This window comes from Felis catus, chromosome A2 (genome assembly GCF_018350175.1).
Source record: "Felis catus isolate Fca126 chromosome A2, F.catus_Fca126_mat1.0, whole genome shotgun sequence".
In the NCBI taxonomy this organism is placed as follows: Eukaryota; Metazoa; Chordata; class Mammalia; order Carnivora; family Felidae; genus Felis; species Felis catus.
In genome coordinates, this window is record NC_058369.1 from 127006622 (window position 1) to 127029394 (window position 22773).

Sequence of the window (22773 nt, forward strand, 5' to 3'; positions counted from 1 at the left end):
ATATAAGCTCAAGCACTTTTTTCACAATGAGAAATTTATGTTGATAATCCCTCTCCTTGAAATCATATTTCAATAAAAAGTCTACCTCCTTGAATTTTTCTTCCAGTATAGAATTGTATCCCAATGTAATATATTTTTATGGTTGAATGTATTTTATTGATGGCACTGTTATACTTCTTAGCACTAAAAATATGAATAAAATTTAAATGGAAATTTAAATTTCCTGTGAATATAACTCTAAGTTTTAAAAAATTCTTCTGGATAGTTTTCATCATTAGTAAAATTAACTTTTCTCAGCAATATGTATTGTCAATTTAACAATTCCTAAATAATAAAAGTAAAATTTTATTGGAATTGCACTTCTTAAAGAGATGATTGCCCTTTTCAATTAGTACTTATGTCTGATGAAGAATATTACTTATTCATGTAAACAGGCAAAGTTCAGCATCGTGTCTGTTCCTATTTTTCATTTTTAAAGAGGCAAGTGCTGAGAAAACATGTTCACTTAAGTAAATGAAATAGAAGGACTTTGGGTAGAGAAATGTCACTTTATTCTTTAACTCCTTCTAAGTTAAATGTCAAAAGTCTTAAAGTGATCTATCATTGGCAATTATTTCAAATGATCTATCACCTGAAAACTCCATTAAGTGCCCCTTCAGTCGTGTTGAAAGCAAAGAACTAGAAACCACCTGACTTGCAAAAACATTTGTTACCGAATCAATGAAATCTTCTATTTTCTCAATTTCTGGGAGATATATATATATATATATATATATATATATATATATATATGTGTGTGTGTGTATACATATACATATATATATGTGTATATATGTTTTACTAAGACTCTTCTTTTAATTATATCTATTATAATTCACCTCGAGAGACCTTGTTAGAACTTAATACACTCAGAAAGAACTGGGAAGTTGAAATACTATTCTTTTCAATACACTTTTGTGTATATAATATTGTAAGTAAAACCTTTTATCTAAATGCATACTTCATGTATATTTTTGTCAAATTTGGAGCTACAGATTTAGTTCATCAGGTTATGAGAAATGTCCTCTGTATAAACCTAAATGGCAAAGTCAGACCTTATCATTAAAGTAACTAATCAGATTATCTTTCCAAAAATATATGACTTCATGTTTCCTTTCACTTCTATTTTTGAATTTTAAGATACGTACTTAGAGATAGAGGATGGATGGATAGAAAAACAAATGGATGAATGGCTGAGTGGGTGGGTGGATGGATGAATAGAAAAGGATAGACTGATGATGGATGGATGGATTGATAGGTAGATAGATTAGATAGATACGTAGGTAGGTAGGTAGGTAGGTAGATAAGATAGATATAAAAGATGAAAAAAATTGAAAAATTTCCACTTGCTAGCAAAGACTTATTACTACCAAAGTTATTTTGTTTTTAAACAAAGTTTATTTATTTATTTTGAGAGAGAGAGTGAGTGTAAGCAGGGGAGGGGCAGAGAGAGAGAGAGAGAGAGAGAGGGAAAGAGAAAATCCCAAGCAGGCTCCAAACTGTCAGCACAGAGCCTGCAGTGGGGCTCAGTCCCACGAACCCACAAGATCATGACCTGAGTCAAGATCAAGAGTGGGATGGTTAACATACTGAGCCACCCAGGCGCCCACCAAAGTTTTTACAAATGTTTTCTTGAAAAAAAAAAAGTGTTGATTTTAGATTGCCTACTTAGCCATCCAGATTTAGAAATCAAACAAAACAATAAGACGAGGTCCCAAACTCCATAAACACATACCCAGACCTTTTTGAAAGGAAATATAGCAAAATATCAATAGTGATCATCTGGGTTTGGGGATTACAGTTGATTTTATTCTTCAAAAATATTCTTTGCTGTTTCCTAAAATCTCTATGAAAGCCACACATTCTTTTATAATTAGAAAAAACCAATACATAGTATTTTATCAGATAATTTCTCATTGAATAAACTTTTTAATAGTTGCCTTCTACCTTACCAAGTTCTAGGAAAATGTGAAATGCCATTTTCTACGATACTTTCATTGTTTCAGCTCTCAGCTGCGTGTTTTTACAAGCTATATCTCATTTAATCTTCACAACACCCTCATGAGATTGGTACTTCCCATTTTACAGATGAAAACTAGGAGGCGCAGAGAAGTTAGGCAACATACCCAAGGCCTTTCAGATAAGCAGCGATTCTGCTACTAACTGGCTGACTGGTGATTTTAATCCAGATCAGTTGAACTTTGAAATACAAATGCTTCTAAGTGTCACACTGAACATATTAAAATATGGGATTTTGAAAGTGAACATTGTCAATAACATCAATTAAAATAGTCATTGCTATATTGAAATCTACAGTTTGTGCATATTTTCTCACAATATTCTTTTCAGTTTCCAATGATGTTTCTGGGAGAGCAAAAATGTTTAAATTTAATAAGGTGCGATTTAGAATTTTTTTTTATTTTTGTATGTTTTTTTTTTTTAAACGTTTATTTATTTTTGGGACAGAGAGAGACAGAGCATGAACGGGGGAGGGGCAGAGAGGGAGACACAGAATCGGAAACAGGCTCCAGGCTCTGAGCCATCAGCCCAGAGCCTGACGCGGGGCTCGAACTCAGGGACCGCAAGATCGTGACCTGGCTGAAGTCGGACGCTTAACCGACTGCGCCACCCAGGCGCCCCTGTATGGTTCTTTTGATGTCATATTAAGAATCTTTGAATCCAAAGTCACAAAGATTTTCTTATAGAAGTTTCATAGTTTTTGCTCTTACCTGAGACCCAGAATTTATGTTGAATTACTAATTGCAAGTGATCTGAAATAGGAAATCAGATAGTGTCAGTTCTCCAACAGTGTTTTTCAAAATTTTTGGCGATTATAGTTTCTTTGTGTTTTCATATGAATTTTAGGACCAGCTTGCCAATTTTTACCAAAAAAGGATGTTAGGATTTTGATTGAAATTGTGTTTATAAATACAATTTGGGGAGTAATGCTATCTTAATACTATTGAGTTTTCCAATCCATTAGCATGAGACATCTGTCCATTCCAATAAAGCATTCTTAATTTCTCTCAGCAATGGTTTGTAGTTTTCAATGTAATCACATTTCTTTTTCTAAATTTATTCCTAGGTATTTTTTTTTATTATATTGTAGATGGAATTGTTTTCTTCATTTCAATTCTTGAAAATGTGTTGGTAATATAAACAAATGTAACTGACTTTTATATTAATCTTGAATCCTGCAACCTTGTTAAGCTTTCCTATTCATTACAGTCATTTTATTGTTAATATCTCAGGATTTTCTATATTCAGGATTCTGTTGTCTGAAAATAAAGACAGTTTTACTTCTAAAGACAGTTTTACTTATTTCTTTCCAACTTGCATGCTTCTACTATTTTTATTTCTTTATTAAACTGAAGAGAATTTTCCAAAAAATGTTGACCAGCAGTGTTGAAAGTAGACACCCTTCCTGTGTTCCTGATCTTAAGAGGAAAGTATTTAAGTCTTTCATCAATGAGTATGAAGCTAGCGATAGGGTTCTCATAGATGCCCTTTATCAGGTTAAGAAAGTTCCTTTTTATTTCATAATTTGTTGAGAGTTTTTGATGTGGATGGGTGATAGATTTGCCAAATAATTTTTCTATTTCTATAGGGATGATAATGTAGTTATAGCCTCTATTCTATTAATTAATGGGATATCCCATTAATTGATTTTTAGATGTTAAAACGACCATGTATTCTTAGGATAAACCCCACTTGGTCATGGTGTATGAATCATTTTATATGTTGCTGGATTCAGTTTGTTAATATTTTGTTAAGGATTTTTGCTGATGTTGAATTTTTCTGTAGAATAAGGGTATAGAATTATGAATTTGGGAGGTGGCTGGGTGGCTTAGTCAGTTAAGCATCTGACTCTTGATTTTGGCTCAGGTCATGATTTTAGAGTTGTGAGACTGACTCCAAGTCAGGCTCTGTGCTGGGCATGGTGCCTGCTTAAGATTCTGTCTCTCTACTCCTCTGCCCCACCTTGTGCACACTCTGTCTAAAAAACAAAAATAATTTTTTCTCTAAACACTACTTTAGCTACATTCCATAAAATTTGATATATTGTGGTTTTTTATTTGAGCCAAACTATTTTTTTAATTTTCCTGTGATTTCCTGTTTTATTTTTATTTTTTTAAAGAAGCGTGTTGTCTTATACACATTTGATTTTTTTCCAGATTTGTTCCTATTGTTGATTTCTAATTTAATTAGAAAAATATTTGTATGATTTCCCATCTTTAAAAATGGATTGATACCTGTTTTTTTGCCTAGTATATGGTCTATACTGGATAATGGGCCATGTGTAGTTAAAAAATAATGTATATTTTGCTGTAGCTGAATGGAATGTTCTATAGATGTTAGTTGGGTCAAGTCGGAGTTGCTCAATCTTCCATATCCTTACGTACTTTTTGTCCTTTATTCTACCAATTACAGAGAAAGGAGCATTGACATTTTCAACTGTATTGTTGAATTGTACTTTTTTCTAATTTTTTAATTAAATTTTTATCTCTTGGGGTTTTTTTGACTCTATTATTAAGTATATGTACATTTACAATTATTATTTCTTCTTGATATATTGAGCTCTTTATCATTATTAAAAATACCTCTTTGTCTTAGGATGATTTCATATCTTAAAGTCAATTTTGTCTGATACTAATATATTAATTCCAAGTATCTTCCATTCAACCTTTTTGTGTTATTGAATCTAAAGCGTCTCCAGCAGACAGAATATAGTTGGATCTTGCCTTATTTATCTAGTCTGATCATCTTGTCTTTTGATTGGCGTGTGCAGTTCACTCACGTATGTCAGAGCTATATAAAATAGCTGTATAAATAGAGAGATGGATACATCATAGCTTTATGGGGATTTTACTCAGCTTGATGCTTTGCAATGTTCTTTTTTTTTCCTCTTTCCCATAGTACAATTAATCTATGTTCTAGTTTCACACCCTCCCTCCCCACTAAAATTTATTCACATTCTGCCTGAAGAGAAGCATACTGTTAACTTGAGTTCTTTAGGTTTGCTCACTTTGTGACCTTTCCCCAAAGTGGTAGATCTCTCTCTATAGTGTCTTTATGGCCTTTCTTTTCAGAGATGTGACCCCCCCCAGAACAGTCCAGGAAAATAACAGGCAAATGTGGGTATAGTGAAAGTGTAGATGATCAGAAACCTAACATTTGTGCCAAGGTTGGGGTTAAATTCTATGATAATACAGAAATAAAAGTATGGGAATTAAGGAGGGGAAAAGGTGTGAAAAGTGGGGGGCAAAGTGCAGGGGGCTACAGCTATAGCTGGGAACCAGTAGGTGACAGGCTAGACCAGCACAATCTGAAGGCCCCAGCGGGTGACCTGGGGGATGGGGATGGTGGGGGGATGGAGATGAGCAGATGCTCTGAGAGCAACAGTGGATATTCCCTTGCTGAGAGGAGCCCATGATCTATACCAGCCATGACACCCCATGGGGACAGAGGCCTGCCCTCAGAGGCCAAGAGCTGTAAATGTCAGAATGGTACATAAGCCCTCCTTCAGAATTGAGACCAGCCCTAGCAAGGAAAGAAGAGAGCCCTGAGGTACCCAGAGGAGACCAAATTTAAACACAAAGCGGTAAGATGAAGTGTTTTGTGCTATCAGCAGCAACAGCAGCTTACGAACAAGTGTTCAGTTACAGAGAAATAGAGAAAATGAAATTTCTGTATATAAAATTGTGATCATAAATTTTCAAACTTCTCTGCTGGCTCTATCTAAATCTTTCCTATCTTTGTCAGTAACACTGTCATCTTACCATTCACACTGGCACCCCTTTCTCTTTATCATGCAAGCTATAAAGTCACTCTATGTGAGATGTGAGGGATGGGGAGATGGGGTTTTAACTGACTCTGAAGGTATTTTATATATTTAACCAAACATAGATGAAGGGTGGGGGGAGGTAGGTGTTTTTTTTAACCTTTTAGAAGTGCTTAAAAAACAAACAAAAAACTCAATGAATTAATTTAAAATGTCAATGACTTAGAAACATAAATATTACTTTGCCCCTAAGTCACCCATGGAAAGAAAATGATGTTTTGTAAAAATGAACATGGCTTATTATTGATTCCATAACATTTGGAAAGTGGCAGAAAGAGGCACTGCTTGCTCAAGCACAGTTGAATCAGCATTTGCTTAGTGATCAAATGGGATGTATGGTTCCATGCAAACAAATTGTGGTAAATTTGGAAGGGGGCCACTGGGGCTTTGCACAGCTTAGTTCTGATTTTGGAATATATTTAAGAAGGTGCCCTCCAGGTGTATTGGTTCGTCCTTCCTGCAAAGTCTTCTCGTGGGACTGAAGCTGAAGGTGCTTGCTTATGACAGAGATGTTGGTGCAATCACTCAGTAACTTCTGTGATGGCTTCCTTTAGAGTATCTCTCCAGTCCCAGCAATCCTCACTTCTTGGAGAGCCGTCTTCTCACCCGTGGCTCTGACAGCCACATGTGTACAGCGAGCTCTCCTCACTCCCACTTGCCCTTATTCAGTGGCCTAAAGACTGAGCCCAGTTTCTTTCTGCCAGGAAGCTGGATTAACAACCAGAAGGAGAGTCCATCTTGGTGTGGACTGGACAACTGCAGGCAAACTCTGGACTGTGGGAGCCCATAATTGGCCAAAGGGCCTAGAGCAGTGAAACCAGCTAGTCTATATAGGGTCAGAGATGGAGGTACTGAGAGGCCAGAAAAGTACTCCTTAGGACACTGACAGCCGTCATTTTTTGGCTCCTGGCTCAGTTTTTAGGCCTAATTGTATTTTTCTGCCTTTTGGTTCTAAAATTCATTCCTGGGATCCTCATAGGGAAGCTTTCTCTTTTTTTTTTTTTTTTTCTCAGCCTAGCTCAAGTTGATTCCTGTTACTTACAACCCCAGCAGTTATACTCCGGGTCACTAAAATGGTAGTTAGAGACCCAGTGTCTGACAAACAAGGTAAGGGGATGGGCACATGACAAGAAAGAGACAATAGTTTCAATAAATTTTTTTTAAATATGGGATTTAGCTATGATACAAGAAAGCCCAAGACAAAAGAAAAAAATAGATAAATTGGACTTCATCAAGATTTAAAACTTTGCTCTTTCAAGGATACTATCAAGAAAGTGGGGAAAAAAAACCCATGGAATGGGAGAAAGTATTTACAAATCTTGTATCTGATAAGGGATATATATCTAGATTATATAAAAACTTTTATCATTCAACAATAAGAAGACACAACTCAATTAAAAAATGGGCAAATGACTTGAGTAGACATTTTGTCAAAGAAAATATGCAAATGTTCAATAAGCACACGGAAAGATGTTCAACATCATTATTATTTTGGGAAATGCAAATCAAAACTACAATGAAGTATCACTCCAAATCTACGAGGATGACCATAATAAGAAAGATGGATAATAACAAGGTATTGGCGAGGTTGTAGGAAAATGATACCTTCATGCACTAATAGTGGGGATGTAAAATACTGTAGTGTCTCTAGAAAACAGTTTGGCAGTTCCTTAAAATGTTAACTATAGAGCTACTGTATGACCCAGAAATTCCACTCCTTGGTATGCACCCAAGAGAAATGAAAACAAATGTGCACACAAAAATTTGTACATGCATGTTCATAGTGGAATTATTCATTATAGCTAAGAACTGGAAACAACCTATATGTCCACCAACAATGACTAGACAAACAATGTGGGGCATATCCATACAATGAAATATTATTTATTCCTAAGAAGAAATGGGAGTGCCTGGCTGGCTCAGTTGGAAGAGCATACAACTCTGGATCTCAGGGTCATGAGTTCAAGACCGGGGTTGGGTGTAGAGATAACTAAGAAAAAAACAAAAACAAAACAAACAAACAAAAAAACTTAAGAATAAATGAAGTTGGTACATGCTACAACATGGACAAACCTTAAAACATTATGCTAAGTCAAAGAAACCTATACAAAAAGGCCATATATTGTTATCATTCCATTTATAGAAGTGTTTATAGAGATATGAGAGATTAGTGATTTCTAGGGGTTGAAGAGAGGAAATGGGGAGTGACTGGTAGTAAATATTGGGTTTCTTTTTAGAATGATAAAAATGTTTGGATTAAATATTGATGATCAATATACATACAACTTATGAATATAACAAATAAACATTATACTTTAAAAGGGTAAACTTTCTAGTACATGAATTATATCTCAATAAAGCTATAAAATAAAATAGTATTTAAAAAAATGTGAGGAACAAATATATTGCCCCTACCTAATCACTGAAAAAAAACCCAAAAAAACCATAATCACACTGTCAGTGAAATCTAAGGCCAACTTTTAACTGGCTGCGTAAACTTGGCCAAGTTGTTTATTTCTCTAATTCACAGTTGTTTCCCCTGCCAAGTGGGAATAATGATAATATATATCCCATAAGGTCATTTTAATGATTAAATGAGATACTTTGTATAAACTTTTTGGAAGACTGTTAATTGCACATACACGCTCAATAAATGTTAGCAGTCTTATATTCATTAACTTAACAAATGTAATTCTTGTCACTGAAAAACCCTTACTTTCTTTATACACCACTCCAATGAGCCCAGATGCAACTCAGAGAAAAGACACAGGGCAGCAGGGAGAAATGCCAGGAAGCTGCAAGAATGGCTGCAGACCAGTAGCAAAAATCCTTTCATGAGTAAGAAACAAATATGATCACTAAATGCGCATCTTCATAAAAATGGATGGAACACAATTAATTCAGTTGAGCTCCAGGAAAAACTGGGAAGCAGAACTACTTCCATGTGTTAAGAAGGTGACTATAAGTATTTTATTTTATTTTATTATGCTTTTATAAATCAAGGCAAGTGTATACTTTTATAGTCAAAGTAAAACTTTATTTTGGAATGGTAATTAGGAGATCCCTAGCTGCTAACAAAGATGATCCCTTACTGCTCAATCGGATGATCAGAAATCCAACTGCCTAACCAAGTTTTCTCAAGACTTCTGTAGCCCAGCGTCTCTCATCAGGAGGGTAAATGCAAGTGAAATCTTTGGGAATACCTGAAGCTTCCTTCTCTGACTGGCAATACTTGGGTAGAAATAGTTCTCAAGTTCTAAAACTTCACCCCACCCTTCTTCCTATTTTCTCCTTGCTCAGTGATGTTATGACTATGACGAGGTTCTTGCAGTCACCAGTTGCCTGCTTCGAAATGGTTTGCGTTTGCTCTGTGTTTCTTGGCTTTCTGCTGGCTGTACCATGGGTGCTACAGTTCGGAGTTCTTTGACAGGTGGAGTGTTATTGTGAGCACTAAGCTCTCAGTTTGTGCTTCATTTCAAAGAACTGTAATCTTTGCAGTCCAGAGTTTCATTTTTATTTCCCCCTAAACTGAACAGTGAACTTGCTGAGGACAGAGGCGTTTTAAATATTATTCTCATTTGGGGCACCTGGGTGGCTCAGTCAGTTAAGCGACTGATTCTTGGTTTGGGCTCAGGTCATGATTTCACTGTTTGTGAGTTGGAGCCCCACATTGGGCTCTGTGCTCACAGTGTGGAGCCTGCTTGGAATTCTCTCTCTCCCTTTCTCTCTGCCCCTCCCCCACTTGCTCTCTCTTTCTCTCTCTCTTTCAAAATACATAAACAAACTTAAAAATTGTTAAACACTGTTATTCATCTTTGTATCTCTAGCGCAGAGCACAAGGTCTGGCATGTGGTGGCCATTCAGTGACCATGTGGAGAGGGGACACATAGGAATGTTTGGGAAGTGCCTTTGTGCCAGTGAGCGTGAAGTCAGATAGTCCTGCTTTTTTTTTTAGAAAGTAGCGGAAGCCCAACCAGAAACTCCTTGTATTCTCCTGCCTCTCTTCCTCTTACCTGATGCTCTTCCTCCTACCACCAGCTGCGAATGAGCTAACCCCACATTCGGCCCTGCAAACCCGAGCACCCTCATATCCTCATGTCCCCTTTCAGGAGACACTCCCTCCCCCTGTTGCTGGGACCGTCGGTGCTAATGGCTCCCAGCAAGTGCCTCTGCAGGTATTGCCTCCACTGAAAGGAGCTGCCCCCTGGGGTCAGTTCATATCCAGTGACTGTTCACTGTTGGCAGTTCCAGTGTCTGGACCCACTGCAGGCCACTTTGAAGGGCCATTTTAGCTCCAGAGTGGGATTGGCGTGCGTGCGTGCGTGCGTGTGTGTGTGTGTATGTGTGGCTGTTACATAGCCCATATTTTCCTTCTGCCTATTCCTGCTGCTTTACTCCCTCCTCATGGTGTTTTCTCCAAGAGCACACCTCAATAAACATCCCTGTGTGCAAATTTCGGAGCCTGTTTCTCCAAGGAACCAACTCAAACAGTGAGACCCCAGCTGGGACAGCCTGCAGCCCCTGGCTCAGGACAGTCATTGCCCAGTAAATGTTGATCACATGATGGACACATCTTGCACTCACCTTTCTTCTTAACCATGTGGACTGGCCAACAACTCCAGGCAGTTAGCCAGAAATTGCGAATTGTGGAAATGGGTGCTAACCCGTCATCAAACCCAAGTAGCAATAGACTCCCTGAGCTCTCGGGGCCGTGGAGTATTTGTATGGGCATCCAAACGAACACCCATGGCTAATGAGGATGGCCACAAATTCCTTAACCTTCCCATGAAAAGGAGGGAACTATGTCCCCTACCACTGAGTCTCAGTGGAGGGACCAGGAATATGGCAGAAGTCATGCTGTCTGATGTCAAAGACCACCTTCTTTCTACTGTGCAACGCTGCCTACTGTCCTGAAAGGGGTAAGAATTTCAGGCTTTTCTAAGGGTTGTCCCTCCAAGAGAAAAAAAAAAAAAAACTACAATCACCAGCGAGGTGGAAGACTTACACAACAATTCAAACTAGCCACTGGATAGCGTCCTTCTGTGCACACATATGTGCTCACTCTCAGGCTCAAGGTTTTCTATGTTGGGGAGGTTATTGTCACCTTACTTGGAATTCAGAGCTATTGATGTCACTAAATAGGTGATTTACTATGCAAGCAAAGTATTTGATCCCATTGTTATGCCCACATAAAAAATATGCAAAACACTTACGTACCTAGACAGGTGTGGCCATTGGGGTTTCTGGTGTTTGGGGAGTCATCAGAGGCTGGAGAGGCCGAGGTGCGAAGCGGCAGGAGTAAGAACAGAGGAGTCACCAAAAGGATATTCCAGGGGGACTTCATCTTGGAGCTGTGCACCACGAGAGACCAGCCGGGCTGCAGAGGCTGCCCGCTGAGGGACTCTGAAGCTGAGGCCACAGAATCTGTCAGTCTGGCTTCCCTTCTCCACTCTTCCCTCTCTGATACACACACACACACACACACACACACACACACACACACGTCCCGCACTCTCACATACAGACTTTTCATAAGTGTGAAGGGAATAGAAAAACATACAAACACTCACAGACCCACTCCTTGCTTTTGCAGAAGCCCCGAGAGAGAGCCAGCGGCTTGGGCCCCCCCCCCCCCCCCCGGAAAGAGCTGCAGGGAGTCCCTGGTGAGCAGGTTCTCTGAGTTAAAACTGAAGCCAAAGGAAAAACTCAAATGGCAGCAGCTGCAGCCACATACCCTTTTATATTGCTGGCTGAAGTCAGTCGTAAGCCTCAGGAACCTCGAGTCTTGCCGGAATCATCCTGTGGGGTGGTTAGGAGGCCTTCCTCTTTCATTCTTGCCAAACAAAGCAAAACTAAAACTGAAGAAAAAAAGACCCACAGACACACAACTCTAGCAATTTGGTCAGCCGTGTCCACAGCCTGTGGAAATGATAATTTGCTGTATTCACAAGTTATTTCATTTTGCTCTAAACAGTTTTGTGTGGTAAGATCGAGCTCCTTATTTTGTTGCTAAAGAATATTCTGGTCAAGTAGCTGTTTTCCTCTGGAGGAGTTGGACTATTCCTTCCAGGGTCAAGTTTTGCCAAGGCCTTCTGTTTGGTGTGCAGGGAATAAGCAATGCAGACAAGAATGGACTGTCGGCATGGCTGGATTTTAAACCTAACGTGAAAAAAAAAGATGTGCTGTAATTAACCCACTTGTATTTACTCAGCTGTATATGATGCATCTCTTTTCTCCAGAATTCCACAACGTGTTTATATTTCCCACCTCAGATGATTTGTTCGTTTTCCAGAGACTGATTTTCTGTTTTGAAGATGAGAACCGAATGCAGTTTTTCTGGAGGAAAAAAACTGAACCAGATCATAGATAGAGGAAAGACATATCATCTGAATGCTTTGTTCTAAAACAGGATACAGCGAAGTCACATGCCGTGCTCAGACGAGATAAGGGGATTGGGTCAAAGTACCACAATCTAGATATGCCTGGGAGATCCTGCAATTTTTACGCTCCTTGTTTAGGCTCTGAGGAAAGCTTATTATAAACTTTATGAAATGTTATTAAAGCTATCAGACTTGGTAGACATTTCTCCTTCTCCTCCTCCTCCTCCTCCTCCTCCTCCTCCTCCTCCCCCTCCTCCTCCTGCTTTTACTTAAGGAATAGCATTTTAAATAGCAGGCAGAATTTTAGAGTTGTATTCTTTCCAGGATGTAGGAAATACCAATTTTTATGCTTTGAAGAATTCTTTGTAGGCATTAGTTTAACAAATGCTAATCCATCAAAGCTCTGAATCTGCAGCAGGGATATCACACTCCAGAGTGTTCCCCTGCTTATGTCCTGGCACACGTTGGGCCAAACAGATGCATGATGTCCTTGGACCTGTGACTTTCTTTGAGGCTGAGCTGCTGGTTCTCAAGGTCCCTGACTCTGTGACCAAGGCAAGCTCTGGAGGTCACTAGGACCACCACAGGAGGCAGGGCCTAGAGAGGTTCCAGGGACTTCCTGGAGAGACAGACCAATGGAATGATTATGAGCACATACTGCAAAGACAGAAAGACCCATGTTCAAATACCATACCTATTGTTTACTTCTGAGTAATGTATTATGCCAGTAATGTAACATTTCAATGCATCGGTTTCCTCACTGATATTGGGATAATAATGATATTTGTCTTACAGGGTTGCTGGAAGGATTAAAATAGATGATGTATCCAAACTATAAAGCAGTGTACCTAGTAAGAAGTAAGTGCTTAGTAAATCAAAGCTCTGGTTATTATCCCAGTAGGAATGTGATGAAATCTGTACCCCAGGCCAGCCTTTGTGAGAATTATAAGACATCGTGGTAGTTTCAGGCCAAGATGTGGGGAAATGGCATGGATTGGAAGAGGCAGCATTTATTGAATGCCTTCTATGTGCCGGGCAGAACTCCAGGAATGCAGTCTAGTTTGCTAACCCATAGGTCAGTAAGGAATTTTCAGGCAGCTTCCAGAAGAGCACTTGGCACAGGCTCTGGGCCTCCTGAGGTTCTGTTGGTTCTAGATTTATAGCTGTGTGCAGGCTGGAAGCAGGCCTCTCAGGGTGAAAGGAGTTTCTTAGTGGAAGGGTGTATGCAAATTTTAAGCCTTGTTATTCATGTGGGTGACCTGGGCAGTTCTAACCACAACCACCCCAGGAACAGTGAGCCCTGAGACAACCTGGTGTGCTCAGGCTTCCAGGCTGGCCAAACTGGGAATTCCTGGTTTAGCTGTGCAGCAAGAAGCAAGTCATTTGCCATTTCCAAGGTGAGATTCCTCAGCTGTAGAGATGTATCCCAATTATACTTGACACACAGTAGGTTTTCCATAAACAGAGTGATTTTCATGCTTGAAGATCAAATTCTTACCGGGCAGGGTCAAAAGCGGAACCCAGAAACGAGGAAGTGATTTTGCTAACTGATGCTGAAGTGTGTGTGTCTGCACACCACCAGACAAAACCTTTGTGTCACCAACGTGGTGTCCCTCACAATGGCGTCCCTCGCAATGGCCCGTCTCATTTCTCCCAGCAGGGCTGCCTTTGTTCATCAAGCATTGAGTGCAAATGACCCAGGATCCCTGCACAACTTGCTGACAGGCCCTGGATATACCCGTGGTTTATAACAACTAGCTGGGCCCTGTGTGGTATCCCTAGAGGACCCCTGCTGTCAGATGCTCCAATTCTGATTTTCTCAATATCTGCCTCTGGGAATAAGATTTCTTCCTTGCAGCATTTTGTTACTTTGCTCAGGGAGTTTTGATTCAAACCACAGTCCCTGTAGCAGAAGGCTGAGGGCTTATAATTCCCAAATACTACACCTGTGGTTCTGGTTTGTTCTGTCTGAATATGCTTCCTGATTACTTTTTGACCTACATTGGCCTCAGCTATCTCATTCACAGCGAGTCCTTTAATCAGGGAAAAGAAAAAAAAAAGACCCTAATGACAGGAAATCTTGTAAAAACTGGTGCTATCACAAAAGCATGTCTTTGACTTTCTCCTGTCTCTGACACCAAGGGTACTTTTTTTGCTTCTGGTTTCCCAGGATTCTCTGCGGTGGTCCCTGGCTCAGACCCACCAACCCCAGACTCTTTGCTGAGCCTCTTCTCTCCAGTCAGAGCTTATTTATTCTAGCTGTAGCCAATCCTTCTTTCTGTTATGTTCTAGGGAAATAGCAAATTAATCTATAACAAGCCTGCACATCTGCTAATTAAAAGAGTTATGAATTTAGGATGCGGGGACCTACATTTTTACTGTGGCTTCATCACTTCCTAGCTGTGTGCCCTTGGGCAAATGGATCCACCTCTCTGGGATTAGTTGGTTTCACTATAAAATGGGTCATATAATGCCAATATTATAGAAACATTGTAAGGATTAAGGAGACAATGAGAGTAAAAAAATAAAAATAAAAACAAAACAAAAAAACAAACCCTAACAGTAAATGTTAGATAAATGTAAAGCTAACAATCAATTAACATTATCCTTCTTAAGTAATATTGGAATTTTAACATGCTTTGGCTTTGTACATTTTCAGAGAACATTTAAAGGGATTTCCATTTTAGTAATGCACATACGTAGATACAAAGTAGGAATTCAGAAAGCCCCAGGGGAGTGGTAAGATTCCCCAGTCCAGGGAGACTTGTGATGCAATTTGAGAAGTAAGCACTAGGTGGGCGGTAGGTGAGTGTGGAGACAAGGAACCCCTCTCCCAGAGGTATGCTGGTAGCTTCCAGTAGGAAGAGCCGTGCACCAGGAAATAAGCCAAGGATCCTCTAGTGATGGGTGGCCCAGCAGCAGTGCAAGGCAACCCAGACATACAACAGGATGTGTGCTCCCACACTCCCCACTAACCCTACCCACTCACTCATGTGCTTCTAGGTGGTTGAGATTTGTAGAGATAGTTATCTGGCAGGGGTGTGCCATTTATAACCATGGCCTTCTAAGGAGGGTGAATTCTATTAGGTATAACTTGTTTTTGTCTGCTGGGCACCTGATAAAAGTTTGGAGAAAGGAGATGCTGTGAATGAACTGCTTTTTATAAACGAGGCAAAAGAATGTGGACATAATCCAGAAGGAACAGGGTAGAAGTAGAGAAATGAGAGAAAAGGGAAAACAGGACAGATGACACACTAGGATCTTTCTGGCAAAACAAACAAACAAACAAACAAACAAAAAACAAAAAACAAAAACCAGAGAGAAGTGCTGGGAAGTGGGGAGGCAAAAGCCTGAGTGAATAGAAAGGTCTGTGGTAGATTTGCAAGTTGTTTGCTGTGCCACATGGGAAATGATACTTTGCCCAGATCTTGAATGGATTTTTGTGGAAATCAAAGAGAACAAGTTTCTTGTTTGGATCAGGGCTGGGCAGAGCTAAGAATGTACCCATAGAAGCAAGTGCAGAGGCAGAGGGACGAAGAGAACAAGAGCTCAGGAGTTCATAGGTGTCTTTGGGGAGGGCTTTGGATTCTCATCTGCTATAGATTGGGGGAGATGATGGTCTTAAATCACTCTTACCTACATCTATAAAGTGTACAGTTAAGTTTTCACACAGAGTAAGATAAAATAAACATTGCTGAAATAAGTGAGAAGCTCATTCATTCATTCTTTTATTCATTTTTAGATAAAAGAGGTCCAAGGGTAGGCAGTTCAGTGCTACTCTGACAGTCCCATGGTGCCTTCAGGGACCTAAGCTCCTTATTTTCTGTCCCACCCTCCTAGAACTGATTTTCATTCTCAAGATCAGCTAAAGATCTAAAATAGCTGCTAGGGCTCCAGCTATCTTACCTATATTCCAGGACAGCAGTAGAAGTAAGCAGAAGGTGAGTGGAACTCACACCTTCTCTCATAAAGGCGTTTCTTCCCAAGTCTCCCTCAACACGTTTGCTCACATTTCATTGGCCACACCTGGCTACAAGGGATGCTGGGAAATAGAGTCATATGACCACTTGTAGCTGCATGGGAAGCCAGGGCAGGTGGTCTCTATTCTTGTGGTGATGTGCTCAGCTAAAGAACAGGGTTCTTAAAAGAAGGAGAAATTGAATTGGAGGAAACTGCCCACCGTGTGTATTATACATAAATGCATGTAAACATTTTTCTTGCTGAGTTGAATATGTTTGATTAGGTTGTATGAGTTTTTGGAAGGTAGAATGAGGAAGCATACTAGCCTGTCCTATTCCTCTCAGTGGAATTTTCTTTGAATGCTGAGAAGACTATGCTCCCCAAAGGCGCTTTTCTCTCCAGCTCTTATCCTAGAGAGCTCATGGAAAGATGAGCTGACAAAAATCCTCATGAAAATCACAGCTGAGATGAGATGGGCTAACTTGTGGTGGGGGACCATCATGAGTAAGACAGGCTTCCTCCGTACTGGGGAGTTTGCCACTACATTATAAAAAAAACATGGAATAAATCTCTTCTGGAAATACTTTAGTGAAGGAAGACCAAGGAAGATGTAGTAAGGTGCAAATTAAATATAAACAAAATGCTGAACACAACTTTGAGGTTCTTGGTGCAGGACGCCGCACTTGTAGAGGGCCCTTGGATTATATGGTCAACTAGAGTGGCCATGGTCAGATGTCCTGGGAGATTAAGTGGCCAAACAAATGGCAACCCTGGGAACTGGCCTCAGTCTGAGGGGATGCTATTTCATGGCGAGGGCCCCAGATGCACATGGCAAGCTCAGACCACCAGGTCTATTGCAGTCTTCTTCCCAGCTCCTACAGCGAGCCTGGAGGTCTCTTGCTGATACATTAAAGTCATTGTATCAAGAGTCAGTGAAAGCGTGAAGAGAGAGGAGAGATCACGAGATTGCTTTGCCAGTGCCTGGCACAGAGCATGCTTCATGGGCTGCCTCGGAATTCCTGCTGCTGTTTCCCACGAGAGGGTCATTGAAGGAAGAGAGGGTGGGGCTGAACACACTTGCATGGGTTTGGAAAATAAATAACCAGAATAAATGTATCTCTGAATGACCTTGTGTTAAGATAATATGAGCCTTTAGAGAAAAAGAAAGACATGAGGAGCTCAATTAAATATAAAATGAGAATTAAAGAAAAGTAGTAATCTTAGTCAAAACACAGTCCATCATGTTATCCCGTTGCTTACAACTGCTCAAAGTTCCCCAGGGCCACCAAGTGAAGGGTGAATTCCTAGTAGGGCTCTCAGTGCTGCTCATCATCTGGAGACTGTTGCCTCCCCGGCCACACTTCTAGTCATTTTGCTACATGCTCTGTGTTCTGGTGACACCAAATTACCAGTGATGTCCCTAGACCTGCTCAGCTGTTCTATGCCTCAGTGCCTTTGCATGAGCTTTCACTCTACCTAGAGTGTTCTCCTCTTTGTCTTCCAGGATAACTCCTCCTTTTCCTTCAAGGCCACCTCTTCTCAGAAGCTGTCCCTGTCCCTTGCCAAGCACGAGTGTTTTCTCTGTCCTCAGAGCCCCCAGAACAAAATGGGCAAGGCTCCCCTGGCTCTTGCTTCTGTGGCATGGCCTTTAAGGTGGGCATCTGACTCCCCTGCCAGCTGCTGGATAGTTAGCACTGTCCCCACAGAACATGCACCTGACTCAAGGTAGGAACTCAATAAGTGTTCATGGAGAATAGAAGGAGTGAACAAAAGGAGAAAAATATTTTAGCTGTTACAGCAGAATAGTGGAGTAGAATATATTTTTTTAAATGTTTAAAAATGTTCTCAGGAGTTGTATGTGAAAGGAAGAAACATTAAAGGCAGGCACCATATTTGGGGTTCAGAACTAGACCCTAGCGCAAATGCTTCCAAATCAGATCAGTGAAGGGCCGAGCCTCCAAGCAGGATTTGAGTGGCGGTCCCAAGCCTGGGCAGAGAGGAAACGAGAAGTGAGAGCATTATGCAGTCAGGGGTAAAATCTAGAGTCATGCAATTTCCTCCTGGTTTTTCACAGTTTTTGTAATAAGGTGGTAAGGTTTATTTCCCGAGAGACTGTGGACCTGAGCTAGCAGAGAGGAGTGGGGAGAGGGAAGCAAGGGTGTTGCCTTGCTTCATTCCAGAATGAGCTGCTCTGAGGAGCCGGGAGGAAGGGTTCAGCCAGCCACAGGCACTGGAAGACAGAGAGGCCTTTGTCCCCTCACTGGCAATAGCAGGTCCTCTGTGCAGCTTGAAGGTGCCTGAACCGCCTTTACAAATTACTTCTTGCCGTGACTTGGGATGGGAGGAGGAAGGCCGACTTAAATGGAGATTACAGAAGAGCCAAGGGAAGTGAGGGTTGGGGGGGGGCCCTGGGGTCCTGCCAAAGGGACTGGACGGTCAGTGTGAATTGGCCTGCATCTTTCTCCTCCTCCCACATCCTAAATTATGCTTTAAAAGTCACTCTTTCATCAAAAAAATTTTTTCTATTTTGAAGTTTTAGTGTATGTGTGTGTGTGTGTGTGTGTGTGTGTGTGTGTGTTGATGTGTGCATATGTATGTTGCAATGACTATGGTCCCAAATTCTTTGACACTCCCACTATTGTGAGATGGGGTTCATTTGCCCTCCTGCTGAATTTGGGCAGGTTCATGACTGCTGACCAATCAGTCTGGAAGAAGTGTTTCTGGGTTAGTACCAGGCCCAGACTGTCAGAGGACTGACAGCTTCTGCTTTGGTTTCTTGGAATTCTGAGCTTCCATGTAAGAAGTCTGATTGCTCTGCTATAGAGACCTCGTGCAGACCCTGAGACCATATGGGGAGGGAGCAGTCCCCTGCTGACTCAGCTTTCCAGCTGTCACTCCAAAAGCACAGACATGTGAGTGAGACCAACTTTGACCTTCTAAGCAAAAGTGACCCTCCAGACTAGCCAGCTCAATACCGACAAAGTCCCCCACCCCTAACACTAGTTGATATTACTTGGAGCAGAAAAATCTACCCAGTGGAACCCTGCCAGCAAAGAGATAATAAAATAGTTGTTGTTTTAAGACCTTAAATTTGGGGTCATTTGTTATTTAATAGTAGATAATCAGAACAGTGTGTGAGACGAGACTGAATTATGGTTGGCCAGCATGCATCATCCAGGTTGTTAAGGGTTTGAGCATATTTGCCCCATTTCTTTGGGTCTGTGCTTTCCAGAACACTAAGGTCCTTCATTTTAGATCAAACCAATCCAGAATCACTGGACTTTTCTAGTGATCAGAGGTGGTTCCTCCATGTCCCAAAGGGGCAGCAACCCAGACTCAGAAGATGAAGGAACCATGTAAGACTTTCAAGGACAAACATCTCCAAATTGCAAGTAAAGATCACATTTTATGGCTCACACCTTTCAAGTCCCCTGACAACTCTTATGTTGCTTGCATGGGTATGTGGGTTTTTATTGCAATGAAGGTAAGGAAAGGAGAATGAGGTGAAAGAGAGGTTATCTGTCAGAGGCTTGTTAATATGTTGCAACTGGAGAAAAGACTAGGTTGTAGGATTCTTTGTTAACATTTGCTACCTTTGAACTAGGTTAAGATAACACATAACCTACTCTCAAGCACCACAAGGTTGATAAAAATCTCAGAGCCAGCAAACAAGAAAGAACTTTGCCCTGATTCTGTTCTCCTCAGAACTCAAGAGACACCATGTCTCCTGAATTAGGATAGAAGCAGGAAACACATGCAGAACATTATAGAAACTGAAGGCCAGGAAGGTCGAGATGACTTTTCTGGAGTCGAAGCCCAGAATGGGAATCCCATTACTGATTTTAAATCCAGAATCCTTTTTTTTTTTTTTTTTAATTTTTTTTTAACGTTTATTTATTTTTGGGACAGAGAGAGACAGAGCATGAACAGGGGAGGGGCAGAGAGAGAGGGAGACACAGAATCGGAAACAGGCTCCAGGCTCTGAGCCATCAGCCCAGAGCCCGACACGGGGCTCGAACTCACGGACCGCGAGATCGTGACCTGGCTGAAGTCGGATGCTTAACCGACTGCGCCACCCAGGCGCCCCTAAATCCAGAATCCTTTATGCTGCTTTCTTCTATTCTGCTTTCAGGGGCCATTGTTTTTTATTTTATTTCATTCTATTTTATTTTTTAACTTTATTTTAGTAAATGTCTTATGGAACGATATAAAAATTTAAATATATTACATATATACACACATTATATATGTTACATATATATACATTATGTATTACATATATACATTATATATTACATATATACATTATCTATTATATATACATTACATATGGATACACTATATATATTACCTATACATATTATATATTACATATATACATTATATATGTTACATATATACATTATCTGTTATATACACATTATCTATTACATATGGATACATTATATATATTACATATATACACATTATATATATTATACATATACACATTATATATATTACATATGTGTAGATATATATACAGGTTTTATATATATATATATTATTAAATATATATTGTTGTTAAGTAGGAACCAAATGTCAAAATATAGCCAGGATAAAATAAATGTGTTCTAGTATAGCTACACAACTTTTAAATTCAAAATTCAAGGAAATCATTTATGCATATGTTTTGCTAAAACAATATCTCTTCTCTTCTGTTCCATGTATTTAGGCAGTGAGTCCCAGACAAGGGCATTGCCATTGGGCAAAGGTCCAGGTGCTGGTGCAGTTGGGTTCAGCCTCCTCATCCCTTAGACAGTCTGGATCTGCCTGAGACCTTGAGGGACACACAGACCCAGGTGAGTTGCTCCAGGCTGATGGGGATGTGAGTTCCCTTCAAGTGTGTCAATCTTGCGTCTCCTGGCTTCTCCCTGAAAGGGCAGTCCTCCCAGATCCTCATCCACTTTATCGCAGAGCAGGAAGGTAGGCAGATAGCTGCAGATAGAGGAGTCTGAAATCAGGAACTATTGTATGACAAGGCTGGGAGCTTTGGAGTGAGCCCTGGAGCCCTGTGCTGCCTGCTGGCTCAGTGTCTGGGCCTGACATTGCTTCAGTCCCCTCCAAGTCTCCCGGCGCCAAGCTGATCTGAATTCCCATTAGGCTCCTGACACCATTTGAGCTCTTGTCCCTCTTTATGGAGCTAGAAGGCCTCATCCCCCACCTTATAGATAGCTGTCGGAGCCTCACTGTGCATGGTGTGACCTCTCAAACCACATCCCCTCTGTTCACATGACTGTGTGTGCTATCCATTGTCTGCATTTCAGTTATGCCTTGCCCTCTGGACTGTACCTCTCCCGGGTTCTTGGTGTCTGTCTGAAATAAGCTCTGGTGCTCTATAGCCATTAGATCCTGAACTTGGGTCCCAGTATCTGCCCTGATAAGAGCCAGCCTCAGCGGCAGCATTGGGGCCACCTCAACTTTGTCTGTCTTGGTCTTACAAGCTTTTCCATCCATCTGCAAAGCTGAAGTCCAATCGGTTTTGCATCTGAGGATATCTGAGACGCCTGAGTCCCAGGCTTCCTGTTACTTTAGGGTAAAACTGGAATTTTGCATCATTTAAACACCTCCTTCCTCCCCCTGCCCCGGAAAAGGTGTAAATGCTGCTGATGGTGGTCAGCTAACAAGTCAGCTGACCTCTCAGACATGACTAATTGCCTTTATGCAGAGTACGTCTGACCCGTTTACTCTGACCAAGAGTCAACTCCAGACCCTCATCTCTTAGTATCCTGGGGCTAGACTCTTAAAGGCCATTCATTAGACCTGCCCACCCCCCACCCCCCGCCCCCGCCCTGGAATTCACTGCTTTGCTGGAGTATGTTTCAGGAGTGATTTAGTTCCTCCAAAGCCACCATGTCCTCACTGCTCTGTGGCATCAACACCTCTACTTTCTGTTTTTTGTAATATGGCTCATTTGAAGTCATCTCCCTGCAAACTGACCTGTGCAGGTAAAACACACAGCCAGCACCTTGGTTCAAAAGCTTTGGTGAGACATCTGTCCTGGAGGGTCCAAACCTCACGGCTACAGGTCACAATATAAGAAATCTACTTAATATCTGTCTCAGAAACTTTCCTTATACTCTGTGATGTGAGAAAGTGATTACACTTCAAAACAGACCTGTGGGTTTGGAAGGCTGCTATTTGGCGGTTCAGATACAAGAAACCCACGTGGAAATGATGCATGCCCAGCTTATCTCAGCTCTGCCAAAGACAATCCAGTTAGCACATGACAGCGGGAATAAGGCACTTGAATTCCACCAGGCAGGGAAATAGTGCATTTTCAATCAACAAGACCAGAAAACTTTCACCCTGTCACTGTTAGCTCTGAAACCTACATCTGTTATTTCCATGGGGTCAAAAGTCCTAAATTATATGATTATGAATGGAAAGAATCAGGTAGTGATTTTATTTTGTATGCAAATTTTTACTGTAAATAAAATAAGTATATAAATAAACAAGAAAATACGGCATTGATGAAAGTCAAAATGTTTCAGTGAACAGCTTTCAGACTTT

The 22773-nt window shown here is 40.8% G+C and overlaps 1 protein-coding gene across 4 annotated transcripts in view; it reads right to left on the reverse strand.

Moving 5' to 3' along the window:
* AOAH (acyloxyacyl hydrolase) overlaps positions 1-12082 on the reverse strand; it is a 168342-nt gene extending 156260 nt beyond the window's left edge. The window contains exons 1-2 of one of the 4 annotated variants that reach the window (XM_045052618.1): positions 11616-12082; positions 11099-11284 (exon numbers count right to left, since the gene is read on the reverse strand). In XM_045052618.1, coding sequence (XP_044908553.1) covers positions 11099-11225 — 127 coding nt within the window. In that variant the 5' untranslated portion in view covers positions 11226-11284; positions 11616-12082. Of the gene's footprint in view, positions 1-11098; positions 11291-11451; positions 11507-11615 lie in introns of those variants that run through there. The other 3 variants (XM_003982953.6, XM_023250501.2, XM_045052619.1) reach the window with 3 other exon arrangements.
* Positions 12083-22773: the final 10691 nt, after the last annotated feature.